At 40.7% G+C, this 25,148-nt stretch overlaps 1 protein-coding gene across 3 annotated transcripts in view; it reads left to right on the top strand.

The window, feature by feature from the left end:
* The window catches only part of PTPRB (protein tyrosine phosphatase receptor type B), a 116,127-nt gene that overhangs the window by 13,347 nt on the left and 77,632 nt on the right, over positions 1 to 25,148 (top strand). For 2 of the 3 annotated variants that reach the window (XR_003791074.1, XM_029205018.1), the window contains exon 4: positions 14,115 to 14,388. Coding sequence is in view for 2 of the 3 variants with exons in the window: in XM_029205018.1 (XP_029060851.1) it covers positions 14,115 to 14,388 (274 nt within the window). In the remaining variant the exon portion in view is untranslated. Of the gene's footprint in view, positions 1 to 13,538; positions 13,774 to 14,114; positions 14,389 to 25,148 lie in introns of those variants that run through there. The other variant, XM_029205019.1, reaches the window with a different exon arrangement.

Genomic DNA, 25,148 nt, shown 5'->3' with positions numbered 1-25,148 from the left:
CACCTGAGCAAAATGCTTAATGCTTACTAAAGGTGTGTAGAAAGGAAAGGGAAAGAAAGGTGTAGAGTGGAGTGGAGCAAAATGGAGTGGAACTGGAGAGTGAAATGGAATGGAATGGAGTGGAGTGAAATTAAGCAGAGGGGAGTGAAATGGAATGGGGAGAATGGGATGGAGTGCGAGGGTATTGAGTTGATTGAAGTGATATAGAAGTGGGTGGAATTGTTGAACACTTGGGTAACAAATGACACATCTACTGCCGATGTCCATCTACTGCCAAGGTGTGATGGTCATGCTGAGTAACCATGTTTTTTTATATTGCCTAAGTATTCGAAGTTTGTGTGTATCTAGTATTTAATATGTTTCTATTATCTAATACTGTGTGTGTATATATATATATATATATATATATATAGTTTCATTCAGGGACTAATTATTCAGTTCCTTTTTCTCCTTTCTAGTTTCCCCCATTTCATCTCTTAATCGCCCCCCACCACCAAAAAGGAAAAAAAAAGTGTAAAAGAAAAAGGAGAAGGAAGCAATGGTGACTTTGGAAAATGTTCATGCATCCAACAAATATTTCCTGACAACTTAACTAGTGTCAGAACAGAGTGGTTAAGAACTCGGGCTTTGAGGTCAAAGGTCTGACTGCCTCTTACTAGCTGGTGACCGAGTCTCAGTTTCCTCATCTATAAAATGAACCTCCAACTCTTAGGGCTGTAGTGAGGGCTAGGAGAGACAATGCCTGTAAAACGCTTACCGCAGTACCTGATCCTTAGTAAGCACTTAAGAAGGAATAGCTGTTATTGCTATTTTTTACTGAGACACAAAGATGAATGACAAGTTGTTGCCCTGAAGGAACTCACCAGGTGAGTGTTGAGGTGTTGAGGGAGATGGAGATTACACGGGCTTGTGTGGAATACAAAAGAGAGTTTCCTGACTAGTGTGGAGGTTTTAGTAGGTGTGCAGTAGGTTAATGTCTTCTGGAGGAGGGAATATCTGAACTGAGCTTCACGGAGTATAGGAGTTAAACCAATAAGAGGTGGGGGAGTGGGGAGGGAGGGATGTGTAAGAGCTGAGATGGGACAGGATGGAAAGTTAGAAGTGATTTAAACTTTCACCTAAAATTAGTATTTTTTAAGAAACTTGGGAATTTTATCACTTCAATCCAATTACACATTCCATACTTGTTTTTTGAGTACCTACTATCTGCCAGACATTGTGGGGGATGTGAAAAATAAATAATAAAGATGGCGTTACAGAAGCACATAGAATCATTGAGTATAGGATCAGCAATCTGTTAAGACTGAATAAAAGACTTAGACAGTATAAGAGCCCTGTAATAATTCTCACACATACAGATATTGAACATATATCGATGAACATTTCAAACACATGTTTTGAAATGCAGTCTTCATCCAGAAACAGACACTAGTTCCTACTTGTTATTTTAATCACTGACACTATTAGATTATCTGTCATTCCTTTTGTCCCCATACATATGTAGCCACTACGTAGAATTTAGCACACTTGACCTGAAAGAGAAATCGAGAGAAGAAAGAAAAAGAACTGAAATACTAAGACCTTTTACTTGGAAAGGCAATGTCATTACTACTAACTCACATTTATGAAGTGACCAGTGTTCTCGATCCGCAAGCAAAGGGCGAGTTAGGATTGGAGCATAGGATTGGGAATGGAGGGTGGGATATCACAAAACACTTTCAATGAGAAAGTGGAATGTATTTGTGTTTTCCCTTCCATCAAGAGTTCTTTTGAGTTATGAGGAAGGAAACGTGAAGAGATGCTATACACCATTTGCAAAGAAGAGGATCTAGGGGATAAAAATAATAGCTAAAATTTGTGTGCCAGCAACTATGCTAAGCACCTTCATATACTCTGGGAGGTGGGTACTTGTATGTAGTTTTCCATCACTGTGTAACAAACTACCCCAAAACTTAGTAGTTTAAAACAATGACAGCTTATTTTTCTCACGGTTTTGTTGGTTGGGGCAGGGAGCGAGGGCGTTCCTCCGCTGGTTTCACCTGGGCTCACCCTTGCAGTTGCATTCAGCGTCGAGCTAGAAGTTTCACAGTAGCCTCTCTTGCATGGCTAGCAGTTGATGGTGGCTGCAGGCTTGGTTCTCCACCTGGCCTCTCATCCTCCACTGGGCTATACCAGCTTCTTTACGTGATGGTTTCAGAAAGCTTTGCAAGAGAGGAAACATGGAAGCTACAAGCCTATTGAGACCTAGGCTCTGTAACCACACATTACTTCTGCCACATTCTACCAGTCAACGGAATCACAAACCAGGCCAGATTCATAAGGTGGAGAAACAGACCCCGCTTCTTGATGGGAAGAGCTGCAAAGTCACATTGAAAAGGGGCATACATATTGGGTGGGAGGAACCTGTGGTCATTAAACAATCTACCATAGTATTTATTAATTTATTATTATTTTGTAGATGCCTAGTTTAAACTTAAAGAGGCAAGGACTCACCCAAGGTCAAATGATTAAAGAATAGCAGAGCAAGGAGGAGAGTACACATACACACACACACACACACCCTGCACATCTAGTCACCTTATTCTCTTGCACAGAGCTCTTATTAATGAAGGTAAATGCCAAAAGGACATGATTTGGAATCCAGCATCACTCATTAATGCTACTGCAAAGTTGTCCTAAGTTGACTCTCTTTGGAGCAGCATTTTCCCTACCTTTTTCCTTTTCCTTCTCTTTCGTCACATTGTCTTATGCCAGTTTGGAAGGTTGTGAACCTGAGCCAGTACATGGCTTCAAAACTCTCCTTCTCTCAACCTGGACATGAATTAAATGAATCAACATGTATCATGTGCCTACAGTACTGCCTGGAAAAATAGTGTTTAATTAACATTAGCTACTACTGTTATTATTGTTACCATCACAGTATTATGTGGCAGTGTGTGTCTTTACAAGGACAAAGTTGGTGGAACAAGAAGCTTGTCTACAGTACGAGTCAGGAAATATCTAGCTCAGTGGTTCTCAAAGTATGGACCGAGATTCAGAACTTGTTAGAAATGCAACCACTTGGACCCTACCCTAGACCAACTGAATCAGAAACTCTGGCTGTAAGGCCCAGCAATCAGTGTTTTAACAAGCCCTCTAAGTCACACAGAGGTGTACTTTTAAATTCCAGAACCACTGATCAAGATAAATCTTGTCCTTCACCCACAATATCTGTCCCATGGACTTCTAAACACCTTAATTTCCCACCACTGACGGCACTTCTGTGCATGTGTCATGAGGGGGTGAGAGGGGGTGGTGACATAAAAGCTAAATAATCAAGTAGCAGAAATTAATGTATCTAATTCCAGCCTCCTGCTGTGACTTTGCGGAGTGTACAACATTGAAGGAATGGGGCCCAGGGTGGGTGAGTGGAGCCTGGGGAGATAGAGAACTGCTGCTAGACTCTAGGCTTTTTGTGTTCTAGAAAAAGGGGGTTCCAGGCACATGGTTCCACCGGGAATGCACGAGACTCTGTATTGGAACATCAGCTGGATTTCAGCACCTGTGCACGCCCTCAGCCAGGCATCCCTGCGTACTACATCCACAGAGATATACTGTGTTCTTGTGCACAAGCCCAGTTGTAGATCAGGCCAGAGGTAGGTGTGAGAAGTGTACCCTGCATGTATTAGCCATTCCCTATGGGCAAGGAGAGACAGGCAGGGCTGGAGGCAGCAGGAAGTCAATCTTTTGGGGACCTGAGCATGAGATACAAAGGGAAGAGTTAAATGTGCAGAAGTGTCCTCCAAAGGGAGGGAAGCCAGGCCTTGGAATTCTGTTTAGCATCAAAATCTGAGCAGCCTCCATTTATCATTTGAGCAGTGGACTCTCAAGAGAGGTCCAGTCTGGATCCCCTCTCAGCCATGTGACCTCGGGGAAGGCGGTTTGATAAAGCGGTAAAGAGCTAGGGCTCTCACGTCAGAGAAAGCTGGTGTAAATGCAAGTGGTGTCATCTACTAGTTACTCGTCATACTTGTTTCCTCTCTAAAATAAGGATAATTAAGGTACTGTATCTGCCTCATAAAACAGTTGTGAGGATTAAAATCTGATCAAGAAAAGTGCTTAGTGCCTTGGCTATACACGATAAGTACTCAATAATGTTCGCAAGCAATACTAACTTCCTGTTGTTGTTTCATCACCCCTACCCTGCCTGCATCACAGGGTTGTTCTAAGAACCAGACGGACCAGCGTTATTATGTGAAACTGCTTTCAAAGGAATCAAGCCTTGAACATGCCTTAAAAATGTTACTGGCTGGTTCTGATTCTACTCAACATCCCTCAATCTGGTTTGAAGGCACACCCCCTTCTTCCCTTCCCCACCCTGCCCTGGCCTGGGCCCGGGAGACGGACCACATTTCCTCAGTTCATGAATAGCCATTGTGGTGCTGGTCTGAGTTTAACGGCTCTGTGCTTCCTTCCAGTTGGCCCTCAGAGACATCACAAACCAACGTGAGTCTCCAAATAAGTGTGGTGGCAAATGCAAAACACCTCCACCTCCTCCCACCCCAGACCCCTTTATCGTGCTACTTAAACACAGGGGAGTCTCTCCACTGCCACCACCGCTCTGTGGCCAGAACTAAAGATGGGACAATATTCCCCTTCACTGAGACAAACACCTAGAAGGAGAAGTACAAAGATGTAGCAAAACAAAGCACCCCACACCATCTCCTAATGACTCCTCAGGACCAAGGGTAGATTCTTAGATTGTCTAGAGTGAATGGGATAAAAGATAAACAGACTTTTCTGAGACTGCCCCTAGTACAGGAAGTCCATTCTAGCGGGTACGATATTGCGGGAGGGATGTGTTCCTGAAGACCCTAATTTATAATTAGCATCATTCAAGTCTAATTCTGACAAAGGGCTGCAGTTCTCTCAGACGGCCCACTAATATGGATTACTATGTGCCAACAGCATAATATGGTTTACAATTCGCTCGACCCTCTCTGGCTTTAAAATCTCAAGGATTTTTCTTTTCTTTCATTTTCTTTTAGTTATAGGGGATTTGCCTGACTCTCCATTTTGTGCACCAAAAGACTGGGTTCATATTTTGTCACAATATAAATCACATGCCCATAAAATGCAACAATAAAACAGAATATGTGCATTGAAATGGGCTCTTTAACCTGCCAGTATTTCTCTGACACATGGGTTTCCCTCAGCAGATGAGATCAAGCCCAGATGAGGGTTGATGCAGAGAGGAGAGAACATAGCAAAGGAGGGGAAATGAGATCGAAGGAGAAACCAGGATGTACAAATTGAGATAGGAAGACTGTGGCTCTCAGCCCTGGTCTTACATACATCAGAATCACCTGGGAAGCTTTTTGAAGGTGCAGGTTCCAAAATTCTCCCTCAGACCTACTGAATCAGAATTTACTGACACAGAACATCAGCACCAGAGTGTAAAAATCTCCCCATTGATTCTAATGTGCAATTATGTTTATGATCCATTGGAGAATAATTGAATAGCCAACCTGTTAGAAAAAACCATTGAACACAAGAGAAGAGGAACAGTTCTGCTGGAGATGTATCTATAACTTGAATCTAATTATCAGGAAACATCAGACAAATGCAAATGGAGGAAAACACGTACCATAGAAATAACTAACCTGTATCGTTCAAAAAAGTCAGTGTCATAAAAATCATTTTTAAAGGCTGATGAATTGTTCCAGATTATGGAAGATTAAGAGACTTGACAACTAAATATAACACAGGATCCTGGGTGGGCTCCTTAACAGACAAAAAACAACAACAACAAAAAATGCTAAAGGGACATGCTTGAGTCAACTGGCAAAGTTGAAATACGGATTGTGGATTAAAGCATTGTATCAATTTTGCATTTCTTAAATTTGATATCTTTACTGAGATTACAAACTTAATTCAGAAGATATGCAGCCCACTCTGAAATGGTTTAGGTAAAAGTATCATAGAGAGAGAGAAAGAGATGATAATAAAGCAAATGTGGGGGAATGCTAAAAGAAAAAATATGAGTGGGTCTTGGTAAGGATATCGTAGCACTCCATATAATTTTCACCACTTATCTGTAAGTTTGAAATTATTTCCAAACAAAAAAGTTTAAAAAATAAAAAGAGTATTTTGCTTAAGGGCTTTTATAGGGTAGAATCCAACGGATGCTCCTGAGTTAGGGGTAGACCAGTGGCTCAGACTTACAAAGACCTGTCCATCTTCTTCAAGGACCAGGAGGAGAGAGGGGGTGGATGGGGGGAGAGGAGAGCAAACACCGTGAGAAATGATGATGAATTTGCAAGAAAGAGCAGTAAATCCAAGGGTCAGAACTGGTGGATGAGCTGGATGATAAGTATGAAGATAAGATAAATAAACTCTGGAAAAGATTGCTAAGTACTTTAAATCCCTGTAATTTACCCCAGTTACATATTGGTTGCGCCCACATATTCATTCCACGCACAGAATAACAGCTTTGAAAACCAGTTATGAAATACAGTGAAAAGTCACTGAAAGGGGAAATGCTATGAATTCCAGGGGCTGTCTTTGAAGGGAAGATCCTTTTCATCCTTCCCACCCTTTGGGGGAGCTGGCAACAGAATCCTACCATTGCTAAATCCAGATGAGATCACCACTAGGGTAATTTTTATTTGGAAAGTACACAGGAGGTACCTGTTTTTTCATCAAAGCTCTTCTGATCTGGATCTCTAATAGATCTGGGCCAATGAACACACACTACCAGTGTAGCTTTACCAGGTGCTTGCCCTTCATCTGTGCGTCTGTGAACATTTGTTGTTTGCTCCTCTTTGTGCAAGGCTGTACTTCCAGCCCAGGACAGCAAAGCTGTGGAAAGGATACCGCAGTAGATGCTTTGCTAAGAGTTTTGACCTTGGTGGCCTGAATCCAATGACCTCTGGATTATTCTAGAAGGATTTGGTCTTCCATGGGGTCAGAGGCTGCTTGGGCACTAGCCTATCCTAAGGCTTAGGTGCTAGGTATTATTGGATTCTGTGATGCTAAGGGTTACAGGTCTGCATTGGAGCAACTGAAGAATACAATTGCTTTTAAGATTCCCCAGTACTTAGCCATGTCCTTGTTTAGTGGTGAGCTGTGAATATTTACTGTCAATAGATGAACAGACATTGAGTCTCCACGACCTGGACATGTGGGAGAGATAACGAAGAGCCATGACTCCTTCCATCAAGAGGTTTCTAATCTAGCTGATGGTTTTATCATTATATTTTTGAAAAACATGGTAAGATCCTTTGATCTTCCACTTTGAGCACGCTCAGCCTCAACCTTCAGGGGAGTCTGAGATGCGCTGTGTGGACAAGGTGGGCAGAATGCTGGCCCAGCATGCCTCCATCTTTTAATTTTTTTAATGAAAAGTGAAAAATCCAGATATTTTTCCCCTTCAAAATCTCCTGTTTTTCTCAACATTACCTGCTTATTCCATTTGTTAAAAACTATATTAAGATTCACACTGTAAAAGCCAGAAAAGGCGCATGTGCTGGTCAAATAGGGAGCCCTCTGTTTGCGAGCTCCAGTGAATTCATGGGAAATGATGTTCTAACGACATGATACACAGAAAAAAAGAAGACAGAATCTTTACCCTCCAATCATCACTGTCTAAAGGAGATGAGATGTGTGATCATTTCTTTTGTTTTTATTCTCCTTTCCCTTAAAGCCAATGTTAGCCATGTTTTGTTTATTTACTATCCTAGGGCTTGGATAGTCACGAGAAGCATGACCTTGCTCCTGAAACCAGAATGTAGAGCAGTCACGCCCATACAGGCAGCCCCACTGGCCGCATTAACGCCTTGATTCCGTTCGTGTGTGGGCCGACTCATTTCCGAGGGTGGGGTAGTAGCACCGGAAAAGTGGGAATGAAGATGCAGCAGAAGTGCTTGAGGTTGAAAAAGTGATTCGTTTACAGTCACATCTGGTTTTAAGTCATTCGTCTGTGTACAGTTACAAAGCTCTGACAAGAGCTATGCAAAGTTCATTTCCTCCAGATTTAAAGAGAAAAAAAAAAAAAAGTGGGGGAAGGGAAGAGGGTAAAAAATCGATGTAGAAAAAAAAATACCAAGAAACCTTAGAGATGTGTCTGGGAGAGATGGTGGAGCTGCTGTTAGAGACACATCCAGCACTCCCACCCCTCCCTTCCAGGATTTAAAAAAATCTTGGCACTGCCGACAGTCAGAGCAGCCGGTAAATGTCTTCTGTGCTGATCTCTTGAGGAATTTCTCTTGAGTATGGGATTGACAGCAATGGTAATTTATCATTATTTGGATGTTCTCAGAAAGACATTCTTGTCCGTGGACTTTGTCATTCTCTCTAGCATTGCTGGGTGCTCAGAATCCATGATTTATTGTTATTCATCTACTATTATTAGTACTAATAATCATACTCTCTAACATACTATCATCCTTTAGCCAGGGAGGTGCTATAAATGTAACATGCACCTTCTCATTTTATCCGCCCCCTCATTAAACCACCCCCAAATGCCTGTATGATTTCCATTTTCCAGGAGAGCTATGACCTAGGAAGGTTACAACCTAGGAAGCTAGAAAGATTCCTTGAAATATAAATATCCCAAAACAGTATCTCTAAACACAAAAGTCACAGTCCTTTTTTAAAAATTGCTTATCAAAATTATCTTACCTTAAATTTTAATAAATCTCTTTTTAAATGCATGACACCGGCTGCAGGTTAAAAATCGTATTCACTTTTGCTGTAATGTACTATTGAAACAGTTTCAGATTGAAACAGAGAAAAGGATTTTGCCATCTTGTAATTGTTTTTAACTGACACATTCCCTAATTGCTAGGCTCTCTCCTTTTTAAAAATATCTGGGGGTTGGGCTTCCCTGGTGGCACAGTGGTTGAGAGTCCGCCTGCCGATGCAGGGGACACGGGTTTGTGCCCCGGTCCGGCAGGAAGATCCCACATGCCGCGGAGCGGCTGGGCCCGTGAGCCATGGCCGCTGAGCCTGCGCGTCCGGAACCTGTGCTCCGCAACGGGAGAGGCCACAACAGTGAGAGGCCTGCATACCGCAAAAAAAAAAAAGAAAAAAAATGACAACTGGATCAGAGTTTAGAGTAGGGGATTGACAATCTAAGGCTTTTGTTTGGAATTTGGATAGCTCTTTTTCACCAACTAGAGCAGGAAGGCTTGTTAAATACACACACACACACACATACATACACGGGCACACACAGAGATTATTTGGCTCCACCAGAACATTTCAAATTCCTCAGGTTGTAGTAGGACCCTTAGATTTTATGTTTCTAGCAAGTTCTCAGATGATGCTGATACTAGCTTTTGAGAACCACTGTCCTAAAGGTTACTACTTCCTTCCCCTTTCTCCTTCTCCTCCCTTCATCTTCCCTCCCATTCATCTTTTCCCACCTCTTCCTCTTCAAAATCAATCTTCTCTTCTTCCTCTCTTTTATTCCTTTGCCCTTCCCTCTTTTATTCCTCTGCTCCATCCCTCCCTCCCTTTCAAGATGATATTTGAGGCATCCAGCAGGAACATGTCTAGAAGGACTTGTTTACAGTGTTTATTCAGAAAATAATATTTATTGAGCAGCTACAAAGATTCACTCATTCATTCATTCATTCATCTACTCACTCAACAAATATTTGTTGAAACTCCACTGTATGCCAGACTCTGTGCAAGAAGAGCAAGACAGACAAAGACTCTGCCCTAAAGGAATTCTCCATATGGCTAGGGAAGGCAGACTGTATACAAACATATAAATAACTGGATTATTACCAAGTGTCACTAACGTTCAGAATTAAATAAATGGGTTGCTGAGATGAAGATTGATAACAGCACACTTTTCCCCTGTGAGGTCAGAAAGGGCCTGGCCCCATAGGGATGTGTTTAAGCTGAGACCTAAAGATTGGGAGAAAGACAGATAAGCAGACCTCCTGGGCAGGAGTGGTCCAAGAAAAGGAAATGGCAGGCACAAAGGCCCTGGGGCAGGAAAGAGTCAGCTTCTTGGGGGTGTCTCCAAAACCTAAACCAGGGCCTGGCACACGGTAGGTGCTCAGTCAATATTTGCTGAATGAATGAGTAAATGAATTATTAGACCCAGGCCACTGGAGCATAGGAGGCAAGCAGGAGAGAGGCATGGAGTAAGCAGGGGCCGGGTCATGAAAGGCCTTTTAGGTCATGAGTGAGGATTTTGAATTAACCAATCAACTTTACCAATCCACTCTCCCTTCATCCCCCAACCTTCTCTGCACCCAGCTCAAACCCTGATGTAAAGTAACAGTTCTCAAAGTGTGACCCTGGGGCCCCTGATGATCGGTTGTATCACTCAACATGTATGTTCATGACATGAGACGAGCCACGCTTTCATCCATGAAATCATAATTAATGAATATATAAATTAGAACAATTATTCATTAATTGTTATGACTATTTGTTTAAAAGGCAGCTGTTTAACCAACGGTTTAACATTAGGGACTCATGTCTAACCAAAAGCAGTCCCACCCTTCCCCTGCAGTCTGGGAAAGTTTTCCTAGTGGCAAAGAGAAGAGGTTGTCCCCTGAAAAGTTACAGAGAGGCTGATTCCAAATTCCTGGAATGCAGTAACTTCTAAAGCAAATGTAGTGTCATTACACAGGATAAATAGGTTCAAAAGAAGTTGAGGAATTCCAAACAAAGATGAGAACAAAGAATAAAATGAATCATCTTATTTGTACTTTGTACAGTAGTTTCAAATAAACTCCTCTAGGAAGAGATGTTATCTGGCAGCTTTTCCCAGTCTCTTACTGCCTTGAATCTATTACACATCTCTCTAATTTTTCATATTAATATAAGTGTTTTTAAAAGGTAAATCAGCTTTTAAAATGTAATCAGTAAAAACCTGAGTTTAAACTTTCTCTTCTTGTTTCATAGTATGTTCATTCCTATAGGTTATTTAGGACCCACTAATTAATTGGGAGCTTTGCTGTGAGCCTTAAGATTCTCCAAAAGAAGAACCAGCAGTTATATACCTTTGCGAAAGAAATATCTCTGACTCCCAGTCCTTTCCTTCACAGATTGCTATAATTCTTCATATACATTGGTATCAAAATAGATGAAAGGCACAAGACCCTAAATGTATATGTCTCTCTGATAGATCAAAAATTAAATAATTGTATTTGAAGAAATTGCTCCTTCTTTTTCTAATTCCTATTCCCAGGGTTATTATTAACGGGTCACTGTTAATAACAGAATTTGGAAGCATCTGAAGAGTGTTATGAGGATATTTTGTTATTGCCTTGTTTGATTAGTCCTCTCCACATTTTGCCTTTTTGTTGCAGTTGCCTCTACTATAAGGCAGTATACTGCATTATAGTCAGACAGTGTATTGGATATCAAATACTATTTTAAAATTAACTGTCAAGGTATAGTAGGTTGGTAACATGTAATGTTTTTAAAAAAATATGTGAGAAACCTTGGAGAACTTGAAAAAGACAGGATTTATCGAAGATTTCTGCAAAGGACAGAGGGATATTTAGTGAATTTGGGAAGGAATGTTTCAAATCTGAGGGGCTATCTATGAGAAAAATGTAAAAACCTCTTTGGTTTTTGACAAAGAGAAGGATGGGCAGCAGAAGTTAGGTAAGTGGGACCTATGTGATGGATGAATTTGAAAGAGAGCAAACTGTGTGATTTGGATGCAACCTATCACTAGGCAAACTGACAATTGGATAGCACATTAAAGTTTGCAAAGGTGCTTTAACATATGTGATCTTATTCTTCATAACAGCTCTGGGAAGTATTTAGAGTAGATATTATTCCAGTTTTACAGACGAGGAAATCACATTGTCTTCTGAATATAGCCAGAAAAGAAAACGGTAATGTTAAAAAGGAATAAAGCTGAAAAAGACCCCTGTAAAGGCTGGAGGCAGCCTGTAGGATTGCAGTCTCTAAGGGGGAGAGAAGAGGAGTATCTCTGATGATGCCGGAAGGAATGCCAGGCTGTGAAAAGTCATTGAACTTGGGGGCAAGATATGGAGGGCAAAAGTTCTTTGGTAAGACAAGTGACCTGGGCAGAGAAATAAGAAAGATTCCATTTTCCCAGAAATACACACGTGTTTTAGGTTTGAACTTCTTTGAGTGTCTGCTAACTTGAAAAAGAAATTTAAGATCTCTAGTCTGGCTGCAGATTAAAAGCCCATAGAATCTTCGAAGGAGTAGAAACTTCATCTTTTCATTAAAAAAATTTTTTTTAAACACAAGTTTTCTAAAAGAATTGAAATAATTTTCACTTTTTCATTTTTTTCCGCTTTTCCTCCACGTAGGTACCTTTAATATAGCAGTCAATAATATAGCTTTATGTATAATCTATTTGAAAAAGAAAAGAATATGCCATCCTTCCCATTGATGTAGCTCAAATATTCTGTTTTGAAAAATCTCTCTTCCGGCAGTTGTCAGGGATGACACCCAAAGAAAAGCAGTCAAACATTATTAAGGTTATTGCAATATTTTCCTACTATCACCTGTGACCAATTAAACATTTTTGTTCGTCGGTTATCAGGAACTCTTTTAAAATCCATTTTCAGATACGTGATCACTCAGGTACTGAGGCAGTTGCTAAAAGTTAGCATAAAGTTAGTGCTAAAAACTAAGTGAATTTCACTTTCTTGTAGTATGTGGGAAGCTGAGCCGTCAAGCGTATTTTCCACAAACGAGAGCTCGTATTGCTTTCTTATATTGCTTGGACAATTATGGATGAAATGACTTTAACTACTGGATGGTCAGTGATGAAACTGCTTTGCTTGTGGGCTGGACGATTGGTGGTGATTATACTTGTTCTTGGTTAGCACCATGTGCATAAGATTTAGGGAGGGCACAGACCTCTACACAAGAGAAAGGGGAAAGTGAATGGCAGGAACAAATGAAGGTCAAGTTGACAATGGACACCATCCTTTCGGGGTCTTTTTCTCTTGATGGTGTCAGGGGGATACACGTTGGGACAAATGAGTGCTTTGAGGTGAGAAGGGCAAAAGCACTCTAATAAAAGGCTTCAGGAAAGAGTGAGGCGACCTAGAGAAATCTGCTGTGGTCAAGTTTAATCCTGGGAAAAGAGGCCCTGGAGAAAGCAGATGAGGAAGATAGGAGCGGCAGGCGCAGGGTGTGGAGGGAGGGAGGGGGCGGGGTGCGGAGATGGAAAGTGAGAGGGCGCAAGTCTTATTGCGGCTGAGACGGTGGTGTTGAGGACCACGGACTGGGAAAAAGTGAAAGTCGGGCGGGGCGGCGGAGAAGGAGGCAGAGCTCCGCAGACCCGGCCGGGACCCCCGGCAGGAGAGGCGGGGGCATCTTGGCCCGCCTCGGGCTCCCTTGGCAGCCTCAGGCGTTGGCTCCTCGGGGCTCCCTCCCTCGCCGGCGCATTGTTCCTTTGCCGGGAGACGAGGAAATTGCCTTTTGATTGCGGAAGTCCGCGGCCGGGGCTCGGGGCGAGGCAGCGCGGGTCAGAATGGCAGCGTGGGAAGGGCGGCGCGCTGCCGGCCCCCGCCGCCTCTCCCGTCCGCAGCCGGCCCGGGGCGGCAGCAACATCAGCGGCGGCGGCGGCGGCCCCCGCGCGTCGTCAGCCCGGAGGCCAGCGCTCTGCGCCCGCGGGGCGCGCTGAGCGCGCGCAACAAGTGGTCCCCGCTCCGCAGGCCGTCGGGGCCGCCCCGCGTCCCAGCCTAGCGGTCGAGTCAGGGGGAACCGCTGAGCGCCATGCGGAGCCATGGAGCCGGGCTGGCCCTGTGGACCGCGCTGAGCCTGCTGCAGGTGAGGGGCCCGAGAACACGTCCCAGCGGGCGGAATTTCTTCCTCTCCCTGGGGAAGAATGAGCCATATTCTTCTGAGCCCCCAGCCAGACTGACAGCTCGTGCCACTGTCAAAGGCAACAAGCCACCTTCTCTTTCCAGCTGCTCCGGAGAAAAAGCAGCTAGGGAGAAGGTGGCCACCCTCCTGGGCTGCGGGCCTCTTCTCTGGCCGGGGGGCCAAAGGATGGATGGGCTCAGGCTGGGGGCCAGGGGTGAGTGGAGCAGTTTGGGCAGCTTGCTACGGACTCGTCTCTGGGCATGTCTTGACAGCGGGCTTCAGCTGTTGTTCTGCTTCCTTTTCAGACTGGACTGGGGGAGCCAGTGAGATGCAACTTCACCCTGACAGAGTCCAGGGTCTCCAGCCGGTCCGTGTCTCTCCAGTGGAGAACTCTGGCGTCACCCTGTAACTTTAGCCTCATCTGCAGCAGTGACACGTCGGGGGTCGCGTGCTGCCACCCCGTGCGGATAGACAACACCACCTATGGATGTAACCCCAAGGATTTACAAGCGGGAACCATCTATAATTTCAGTATTATGTCTCTGGATGGAGAAGAGAAAACTGTGGTCTTGCAAACAGGTAAAAAGTGACAGGTGCGGTTGGACGGCCAGGCCACTTCCGGCTGAGCCCTGCCTTTTCAAGCTGATGTTTCACTTGAGTTCCAGGCATACAAAATAATAATAATAATAAAGGTAAAAACACCTGTGAAGATAACTATTGACAAAGATTTCTAGTCTCCTCAGATCTGGCCAGAAGCAGCTTGGTTGACTTTCAGAGACTTCCTTAGTGCTGAAAACAGCGGACTAGCCACTTAAACGGGGAGAGCAGCAAAGAGAAACTGTGGGCTGTGGAGGGAATTTGTTAAAGTGATGTGGTTTGAGCTTCCATCGCATTAAATTGTCAAGCCTTGGAATAACTTTAAGTAAATGTTTTTAGAATAAATAATGGAAGTGCAATGATTAGGGATATGACTTTCCTCAACTTAGTTTTATTTTTGGAACCAGGACATAAAATCATCAGGAATAGAGTCACTCTTAGGGGGAAATTAGAAAGTCCCTTGAGATGAGGGTATGAAAGTTATTTTTTATCACTTGTGTAACTAAAACCACGCCAATATCACAGATCATCTTTTGGTTACTCTGCACCTTAAGTCAATCATTTTCTGTTCACTTTTGGTAAACCTTTCCATGCGTATGTGGTAAGAGTTTGTCTTTCCTGCCTCAGTTTTCTTATCTGTAAAATGAGAGTGTTAGACTTGGTCATTCAGGTCCAGGTTCCAACCAAGTGCCTACTTAGGTAGGGGCTGCAATGCATGTCACCTCATTAATCCCCAGAGCCACCCTCAGATGTGCTCGGAATTCTCTAATGACTTCGATGTTTTATGACTTCATTAGTCTTCCTTTTAACGTATTTGTTGCAATAGAGAAGCCTTACTTTCATGGAGAAAGTCAAATTTAACTGAAAAATTCCAGAAGTTAAATTTAGAAATGTGTCGTCCTTGCTATTCTTTCACATTCAACCTGAACAAAGATCACTTCTTTAGCTATAGTTCTTTGAAGAGGTGAGAGAACAGTTCGTTATCAGGGCAGTTACAGTAAGGTCAGGAAATGTGACTAGGTCCTGGTAATAAGTCAATGAATTGTTCTGTTACTAATTAAGAATGCCCAATTACATCACTTGACTTACTTCAGAGGAATGTTAGATAATTTCTGAGATTTGCAGGAACTTGAATTGAAAAGAGACACCACTTGTTAAGAATGTGGTTGTGTTTTTACAGGGAATCAAAGAGAGACCGAAATCAACCACATAATTAGAACATTTTTCAGGAGTTTAAGTGGCTGGGTTTTTAGTTATAAAGTTCTTGGTTTCTTGGTATGTGAAGATGTGAACACTCAGATTGCTAATAATGTGAAATTTATGACATAGAACTTTCAGATGTGTTCTTTACATTTGATAAGGTGTCTGTATTGAATGGGGCAGAATGATGTTTAAAAACAGGTAAGCCATCAGAAGCTTCTGGGAGAAAAAATGAAGACATTAAGCCAGAATATACTGATTTAACCCAGAGGTTTTACTTTTTTGGAAAAAACATTGATGAAAAAGGACTCACTGTGGGTGTTACTAGTTAGAATATGTTTTGAGTTTAATTATGCATGTAGGTGTTTCAAGTCCAGAGACATTTGTGAAATGTAAGAAATGTTTGCATTTTATTGACTATGTTTAATTTAAAAAAGACTTAGTCAGCATGCCCAATTGTTAGTGTTCAGTGTCTTATCATTTTTCTTAAGGAGTTACTTTTTACAGTACCACAAATATACTTTTCATCACAAATTTTATGAGCTCCATGCCAAATGTGAAGAATGAAATTTGACCAAAAGTGATGTTTGTATAATAATTTTTTCATACTTATTTGTGTGATGGTATAACCCTACTTGGGTTTCTCTCTCTCTCTCTCTCTGTCTATATATATATTTTATTTATTTATTTATTTTTGGCGGTACGTGGGCCTCTCACTGTTGCGGCCTTTCCCGTTGCGGAGCACAGGCTCCGGACGCGCAGGCTCAGCGGCCATGGCTTATGGGCCTAGCCGCTCCGCGGCATGTGGGATCTTCCCGGACCGGGGCACGAACCCCTGTCCTCTGCATCGGCAGGCGGACTCTCAACCACTGCGCCACCAGGGAAGCCCTCTCTATATTTTTAAAATAATTTTATTTAAATAAACTTTTTTAAGTTAAGGTTTTTTTTTTAATGTTTCAGGGAGAATATTTTTGGTTGGCTGTTATTTATTTTTTGTCAGTACTTTTTTTTTTCTTTTGCTTTCTATATTTTAAGGATATATGTGAGTTTTCTTTTAAGTTAAGAGAAAGTACTAGTATTCCTCTATATTAACTGCTAAGCTACAAAGATGAGTGTCACAAATCATATTTTACTGTTATTAAAGCAGGATCAACTAGTAACATAATATTAAGTCTGAGATATAACTTCAAACAAAAAAAGTCATTCAAATATGTTGTGCTTTTCTTATTCCATTATGCCTATCTTATCAGTATAGAGTAAAATAGAGTGAGAGCAAGGCATGATTTGGCTGGAGATACCACAGTTGCTTAGATTATCTCTGTAATCATTCTGTATCTTTCCAAGTGTGATTTGTCTGGTTGTTTACCCTGGTAAATTATCTAAAATAACATAATGTAGACATGACCTTAAAGATCAAAAATTTCAACTAAATCAGAACTATTTCAGCACCAATCAGTTTTCACTCCAGATTTAAAATCAGAATTGAAAAACCTGTGTGGATTCAAGTTCAGTCCAGCAAACATTTATCAGGCATGAGTACTGCAGGGAGTTACACCAGGCAGTGATTGGTGAGCTTATAAAGATGACAAACAAAGCATGGTCTCTGCCCTTGTAGTCTTGTACAGAGGTGACAGAAGGTCAGGATGAAAGTGGTGACAGAGCTTTACCACTTCTTTCTTGGGTGAAGACCTTGCCCTGCCTCTCTCTGGTGTGTTTGGTCATAAATGGTCAACAACTGTAATAAATTGAAAGCCAAATTATTTAGTTGTGAATTCATCAGAAATAGATTATGAAGGTAACAGATATTGAAGACCTCAACACTTTTGTTAAACACTGTGTCCTCAGAGTCTAGAGCAGAGGCTGCAAAGTGGCCCCTGGGGGTGTCTGGGCGTCTAAATAATAGATGTGCTTTGTTTGGCTCACATGTTTGTGAAAAATTCAGATTATTTCACCAGCATTGAGCAGAAAATTCACATAAATACCAGATGTATGGATTCTCTTAAAATACTGGAAGATCTGGCAAAACTTGGCCAGGCTGCCTAGAACTCTCTAGAGCTGAGTTGTGGTTTCTCTCTTTTCAGATACCAATTCACTGGAATCCCCCTGGACCACTTCATTTATTTCCTTACCTGAATGTATCCTAAGGACATTTGAGTTTGTTTAAATGAAACTGTAGAGTTCTCATTTAGAAATTTGGGGGGATTTTTATCTTCCCACCAGTAAGAAGTAGTTTTTCAGTACCTAAAATGGCATCTAACCCATGGTAGGTGTTCAATAAATATTAACTGGATGGGTAGATGGATGAATGAATGGGGAGATGAATGGGTGGATCTATGGATGAATAGGTAGATGATAACAGACAAATATTAATAAATAAAATGAATATTTTAGTGGGAGAGTGTACTTAAAAATATGATCTATTCTCCTTGGGTTATGGGTAAGTTATGGAGCCCAGGGAAGAAGTCTAGTCATAGAGAACTTTACCTACAGGAAGAATACCTTAGTGGCATATGACTTCTTAGTCAGTTTCAGGTACTTATTAATCAGCCTAGAGCAAAAGGCAAAAAAAAAAATTTAACTCTTTATACATGGCTCCTTCCTCTGTCTTTAATTTAAAAAAATTTTAAGAGCTTTAATTACCAAATCACCATATCAGCTATTATTTCCACCTCAAAATGTTGCTTCTTGTATTAGTTTACCAGGGCTTCTGTAACAGAACACCACAGATAGGGTGGCTTAAACAGCAAATTTATTTTCTCACAGTTCTGGAGGCTAGAAGTCCCAGATCAAGTTGTCAGCAGGTTTCTTCTGAGGCTTCTCTGATTGGCTTGCAGATGACCACCTCACTATGTCCTCACATGGTCGTCCATCTGTGTTGTCTGTGTCTAATCTTCTTAGGACACCGGTCATATTGGATTGGGGCCCACCCTAAAGATCCCATTTTAACTCAGTTACCTCTTTAGAGGTCTTATCTCCAAATACAGTCACAGTTTGAAGTATTGGTGGTTAAGGCTTCAACATATGAATTTTAGAGGGATGCAATTCTGTCCATAACACTTACATGGCTTTAAACACAGGCCATTATTTCTCAATAATGTCTGTAAGCTACTGGCATTAAACTCTCTTGCAGAATTTGTTATAAAAGCATGTTCTTGGCTTCTACCTCATTTATAATGAATTTAGAAAGAGTGGAGCCTAGGGTATCTGATTTTAAACAAATATCAAAGTGAATCAATGCACACTGAAGTTTAAGAGCTGTTGACATCGTTTTTCTATTATTCATTGGCATTAAGATTTTAGTACCATTCCTTTTTATGCCTGGTTAAATCTGTAATGCCTAGGAATATTTGTTGTCTTTCCCAGGAAGAAAATAATATTTTCTAATATTTGTCTTGTGCTTTTATAGTATGTAAAATACTTTCACCTACCTTGTTTAGTAGGTAAGAGTATAAAATATATATTATACTGACCATATATTGTTTAATTATAGCCACATGGCAATCCTGTGGAGGGAGTATCATGAAGGCACAGGTGGTTAAGTGTTAAGTTCTGAAAGCAGCCGCCTCCATCACTTACTAACCAAGTTGCCTTGAGCAAGTTCCTCACCTCTTTTAATCTATAAAATAGGGACAATAATAAAGAGAATGCTCACTTCCTAGGGTCGTTTTGAGGTTTTAATTGATTCATACATAAATTCTAGAACAGTTTTTGTCACATACTAAGTGTGTAGTAAGTTTCCTATTATTACTTTCAGATTGGAGATGAGATTGACATTCATAAGAATTAACTAATCACAAATCCATAGAGCTAATATATGGTAGACCTAGACCTTGAACCCAGATTTACTGGCCCCAACTCCAATTCTTTCCACTACTCTGTAGAATGGACACAATTTTTAAGTTGGTTTTTGTCCTTTCAGATTACATATGATAGTTTGTTGTTACTTTTCAATTCAACTTTTAAAGAGAAAAAAATATATTATGAAATACTTTAAATCTATAGTTACTTAGCCTACACAAGGGTAGAATAATGATTAAATGTGTGTTAGTGTGAGGAAATAATATTGATTTTGATTGTGTTCAACTTCTGGTGATGGAGTTCAGTATTTAGGAATCAGCCATTTGCAGTATAGTTATTTCAGGAATTCTAAGATCAAGCTGAGCTCTGTATAGGGAATCAACCAACCTAGTTCTCTGCACTTGACTTTTTGTGTGTTTGGAAGCTTCTTCCATTTGTCTGACTTCTGTAGGTGGGCCTGGCATTCTACAGATTAGCAAGAAATAAAATCTAATTTGTCCAGACAGAATGGAAGAAAATTTGTTTCACCTTCCATTCCCGGACACCAATTCCCTGGAATCCCCCTGGGGGATAAAGGATAATACTGACGACTTTCTGACCTTGTAGGAGAGGTCAAACCCATTCTAAATGTATGAATGTGTATAAACAAAGATGAATCTATGCAACTAAAATTAACATGGTAGGTATACATACAAATTTCCAGGGATTTGGGGTTTTGATTTTGTTTTTCTTCCTCTAGATGGAAAAGTTCAAATACATAAAAAGTAAACAGAATAGTATAAGGGACGAGCATGTACTCATCACCTACCTTCAACAGTTACCAACTGACAGACAATCATGTTTCATCTATATCCTCACTCACTCCCCCACCCAGTATCATTTTGACACAGTCCAAGTCATCATTTAATTTCATTTATAAATATTTCAGTATGCATTTCTGAATGATAAGCATTATTTTTAACATAACGACAATATCCGTATTGTACCTAACATTGACAGTAATTCCTTGGTATCTAGATGTCCAGGTTCGGCAGCACACATCAAGCAACAGCTCATGAATTTCTACATGAGAGCGGCTTCTAGGCAACAGTCTGGAAGAGGAGGCCAAAGGATTTCCCTTTGTACTGCATTTATGTAGCATTTAAATAATATTGAGAAAACCTCAATTGGTTCTTGTTTGTTTGTTTGTTTGGCTGCGCTACGTGACTTGCAGGATCTTAGTTCCTGGACCAGGGATCGAACCCAAGGCCCCATAAGTGAGAACTCCAAGTCCTAACTACTGGACCACCAGGGAATTCCCAAGAAAACCTCTATTGTTAATATCAAAGAGAGGAGGAGTAGGGCTGCTGAAGGATGACGGCATGAGGGTGTTAAAGTCTCTGTCAGCTGTCATTGTCCCCTCCGTGCTGATGTGGTTCTCTAATACTCGACAGAAGTGAGCTTTTCAGTGCTTTTGCTTAAATTGCTCTCTCATTCTGCAGTGGCCTCTCTTCTCTCTGATTTCTGCGTCCTACTTGACCTTCCAACTTGCTCAAGTTCATTTCAAGCCCACCTCTGAGACCTTCCCCTTGGATATCATTCTCCTTTTGCATATTCAGCATTGGTGCTGACCTGTGTTACCCTTAACAGCAAGAACAGCTGCAATACTCACACCAACTATTTACTGAGGCCCCACCATGCGCCAGGGCTGCACTTAACACTTTGGCTCCAGTACCTCTTAACACTTACAACTCTGTAAAGTAAGTATTGTTAGTCCCATTTTACAGATGGGGAAACTTAGCCTCGGGGAGGTTAAGCAATTTGCCTAAAGTCACTGTTTGAAGTGATAGTGTTGAGATTTGAACCAGGTTTAGTCTGACATCAAAGTCAGCCTCTCTGATAAGTTACCTTTGTGTTTACCTTTTTCACATATGTCTTAAATTGCCCGAGTAAACTGTAGACTCTCAGAAGCCAAGTATGATGACCCATAAAATAACATGGCATTCCTCACTCGTGTTAATCATGATGCAAATGATTGTCAAAGCTGCTTTAATTGCGATGCTGTTAAAACTTTGAAAGTTCCTTGCTACCTGAACTTCATATTTAGTGTATAAAGTTGATAAATGAAATGCATGTTAATCTGATATATTAGCATAATATAGTATATCATCTTATAATAAGTCAGAAAGCTGACTATAGTCAAACAGCAACAATTACAAAAGTAAAAGAAAATTACATCTCTATAAATCTATTTAATTAACTACAGATTGTGGGCAATTGCTTTCTCGTTTTCTCCTTCTGCCCATTTTAAAAAACCTGCACCAAGGAATGGTTTGTGGCTTTTCCCCCCCACCCTTACCCTGGTTTCCATGAGAAAATTCGCAATTAGTTTATAGGAATAGTTGATGTTCACTCCATTTTATATAGAGTGCTACATAAATGCAGCTTCCAGTCTCCTAGCCACCCTGTTTTTAACTAGAATTGTATCCTAATTCCTGTAAAGGTACAGAAATTGAATCTGTAATCCATAAAAAATTGATCTCTTGTCCTGGAGTTAGTGCTGAAAGATAAGGTGTGTTTTGGAGAGGTGGGTGGAGGATAATATCCTGGTTGAGGAGACCTTGAGTTCCTATGGAGAAACTTAGACTTCATCTCATGAAAAGTTCTTGGTGCTCCCTAGGGATGAGGATGGCAGATGGGAGAGATACAAAGCGGTTATTCGGCAATAGTGGAAAAAAGACAGAAAATAAGGCAGACACCCAGAAAACTCAGAGTAATCCAGACACAAGGTGATGGAACACCAGGTTAAGGCAGTAAGATTAGGGGAAAAAAAGAAACGGAGAAGAAAACCATTATTTTTTAAAAAATCAATGGAACTTTCCTGGCGGCAGGATTAGATTTAGCTATTATTAGTGTTGTTATTCACTTACCTATGCTACACTCTCCAAACCATCAAATGAAAGTCCTGTAAATTTGTCTGTTATTTTTCATAGAGATCTGGTTTGGTTTGTTTGTTGTTATACTGATTGTGTGACTCATGACATCATTTTCCACCCTGGGACAACTAAGGTGTGATAGAAAAGATCTCATGACTTGGAGTCAAGTGTTAGAAGCTCAGCTGAATTACTTGTTACCTATGTGATGTAAATGAGTCACTTAATGCCTCTGACCCTTATTACAACTAAGAAAACACATTGTAAACGATCAGATCCTACACAGATATGTTGTGTGCTATTATGACTTCAAAAAAAGTTTTTGGCACTAACTTATGGATTCCCTGCTCTCTTGTTGTAAGGCTAAGTTTATTTCCAAAATAAATACTATCATTTTGAATTCTAAACACTCTGCAAATTCCTATAGCAGTAGATAATAATGTTTTAATGACCATACAAAAGAATTTTTAAAGCAAATATCACTTCCATTTTATACATATGGGTGTCTCCCTCTTCTTAAGTCAGATTTTTTTAAAAGGGAAAAAAGGAAGAATCCATTTTGGTTCAGGAATTTAGCTAAACTTTATCAGAAAAAGTGGGTTGACAGCAAACCTACTTATGAAATTCTGGGGCTTCCTGATACTGATAGATTCATTGAAATACAGCAGCTGAATGCTATGGAATTTTGCATTTGGCATTCAATATTCCAGATCCTTCTGGAAATAAATACAAACAAAGATGTCTTAAATTGATGGCTAATGATAAATTTTGATATACTGATTGAGATTACATTATTGATTTATGGTTTTCAACAGTTCTCAAAGCTTATAATACTTCACTGGTTACTGTATGTATGAGAGCAGTGGGTGGGAAAACCAGAAAGGCTATAAATGCACACGTGTGCATTGATACCTCCAGCCATCAGCATAAATTATGTAAGTCAAGTAGGGTTTTCCAATTACATATGACCTGTCACACGATCAGAAGATTACAGACCTATAACTAAATTTTCAAATAGCATTAAAACTCTCATATATCTATCTAGATAGCTAGATGATAGATAGGTAGGTAGATAGATAAATAGATAGATAGGTAGATAGATGCTAGATGAAAATAGCACCCCGATGGAAGTATCTAATTTATTTCTAATAAAATATTGAAAACTTTTTTTTAATACAGCAGAGTTTTCCTTGGGCTTAGTTAGATTGAAACAAAGTCTGAAAACTACTGAACTCCTGCCGCATGCATAGCAATAGTGGACCACTGCCAGCAAAGGGCTTTATCACAGCATAAATGGGGTTTTAAGTGTTTGTTTCCAGTGCAGGTTCTTGCAGCCCAGGCACTTCCCAATCTCATTGTTCCTTTGTTCTAGCGGATGTACAAAGGATTGACTGTTTTGTTTTCTGGCTCAGAGAGATTAGATAAAGTCTGCATTTCTGAACTTCACCCTCTAGGCACGCAACCTTAAAATTCATTTTCTATAGATCATATTTTGCAGATTATATATGTTTAGATTATACCGATCATGAGATCATTTTCTTTAACCTTTATCTGGCTGGGTTGTGCATGTAAGTGATAGTATTGATCCCTTTTGAACAATCACTGGAAAGCAGCTGTCCCTCTCATCCTTGTCCTTAAAATGCCTCTTCAGCAAAAATTTGTCACCTCAGTTGGCTATGACAAGGTTGCTCTTGAGTTTCTCTGGCTATTAGAATCGCATGGTAACAAGAAAACTTTCTGTGAGGGGAAATTATGTCCTTTCCTTTTATGATGACGTCCTTAATTATAGAGTGTTATGTAGGATAGAAAATTTAAATAATATTGCCGCACACACACACAAACACACACACACACACACACACAAACCCATACTGTTTTTCCTCAAGAACCCATAAATGAAAATCATCTTGGGAATTTTTTTTTATTTTATCTTAAGGGTTAGAATGTTAGTTCATGGGAATAAACTGATAAGATTTTTCCAAGTGTTTTTTTTTGAAGAAGAAGGCAATTAAAGCTATTATCAGTTTAGTTTCCAAAAAAATGGTATTCCATTTTTGCCTCCATTTTGTCAGTGATTCAGAGGAAGTTTCTTTTTATGATCGTGTAGACAGAATAAGTTTATATTACGGAGTGCCCACTGTGTACCATGTAAAGTCTCCTCTATATCTTGTTACTCCTCCAAACATCCAAGAATATAAGTACTATTATTATACTCCCCAGACAGAGGGGGAAATGGAGGCTTAGAAGGTTAAGTAACTTCCCCAAGTTACTGATACATGAGGGAACTGCAATTTGAATTGAGCTCTGACTCCAAAGCCCATGCTCTCTGCCACTTCACCTCCCTGCCTCTATGACAAGATCATCCCAATTATAGGCGGAATACTAATACTAATACTAGCTAACATTGAACACTCACTATGTGCCAGATGCTCTAGATAAAATACTCAATCTTCATAACAATTCTACTGAAAAGATAGCGTTGTTAGCAGCATTGCATAGAGGAGACTGCTGAGGCACGAGGAGGTTAAGGAATTGCTACCCAGCTACAAAGTGGGAGACCCGGATTCAAGCCCAGGCCACCAGACTCTAGAGCCTACACTCTTCAGGTGAACCTGTGCTGCTAGGATATAAACCACACAACCTTATCCTCTAAGCTCACCTGTGCTTTGGGCTCTCAAAGTTTCTGTCTTGGCTTGGCCTTATTTAGCCTATGTATGGAGTCTATAGGTGACCTATAGTCTACTGAGCTGTCTGGCTATAAATGCCTTCTGAATATAGAATAAGATTACCTTGTTCCTATTTGTACTAATGTTAGTCACAAGTGAAGACTTT

This window comes from Monodon monoceros, unplaced genomic scaffold (genome assembly GCF_005190385.1).
Source record: "Monodon monoceros isolate NGI ecotype Baffin Bay Population unplaced genomic scaffold, NGI_Narwhal_1 Super_Scaffold_6, whole genome shotgun sequence".
Lineage (NCBI taxonomy): Eukaryota > Metazoa > Chordata > Mammalia > Artiodactyla > Monodontidae > Monodon > Monodon monoceros.
Note: the sequence above shows the minus strand (reverse complement) of the source record. Positions and strands in the feature narration are given on the sequence as shown.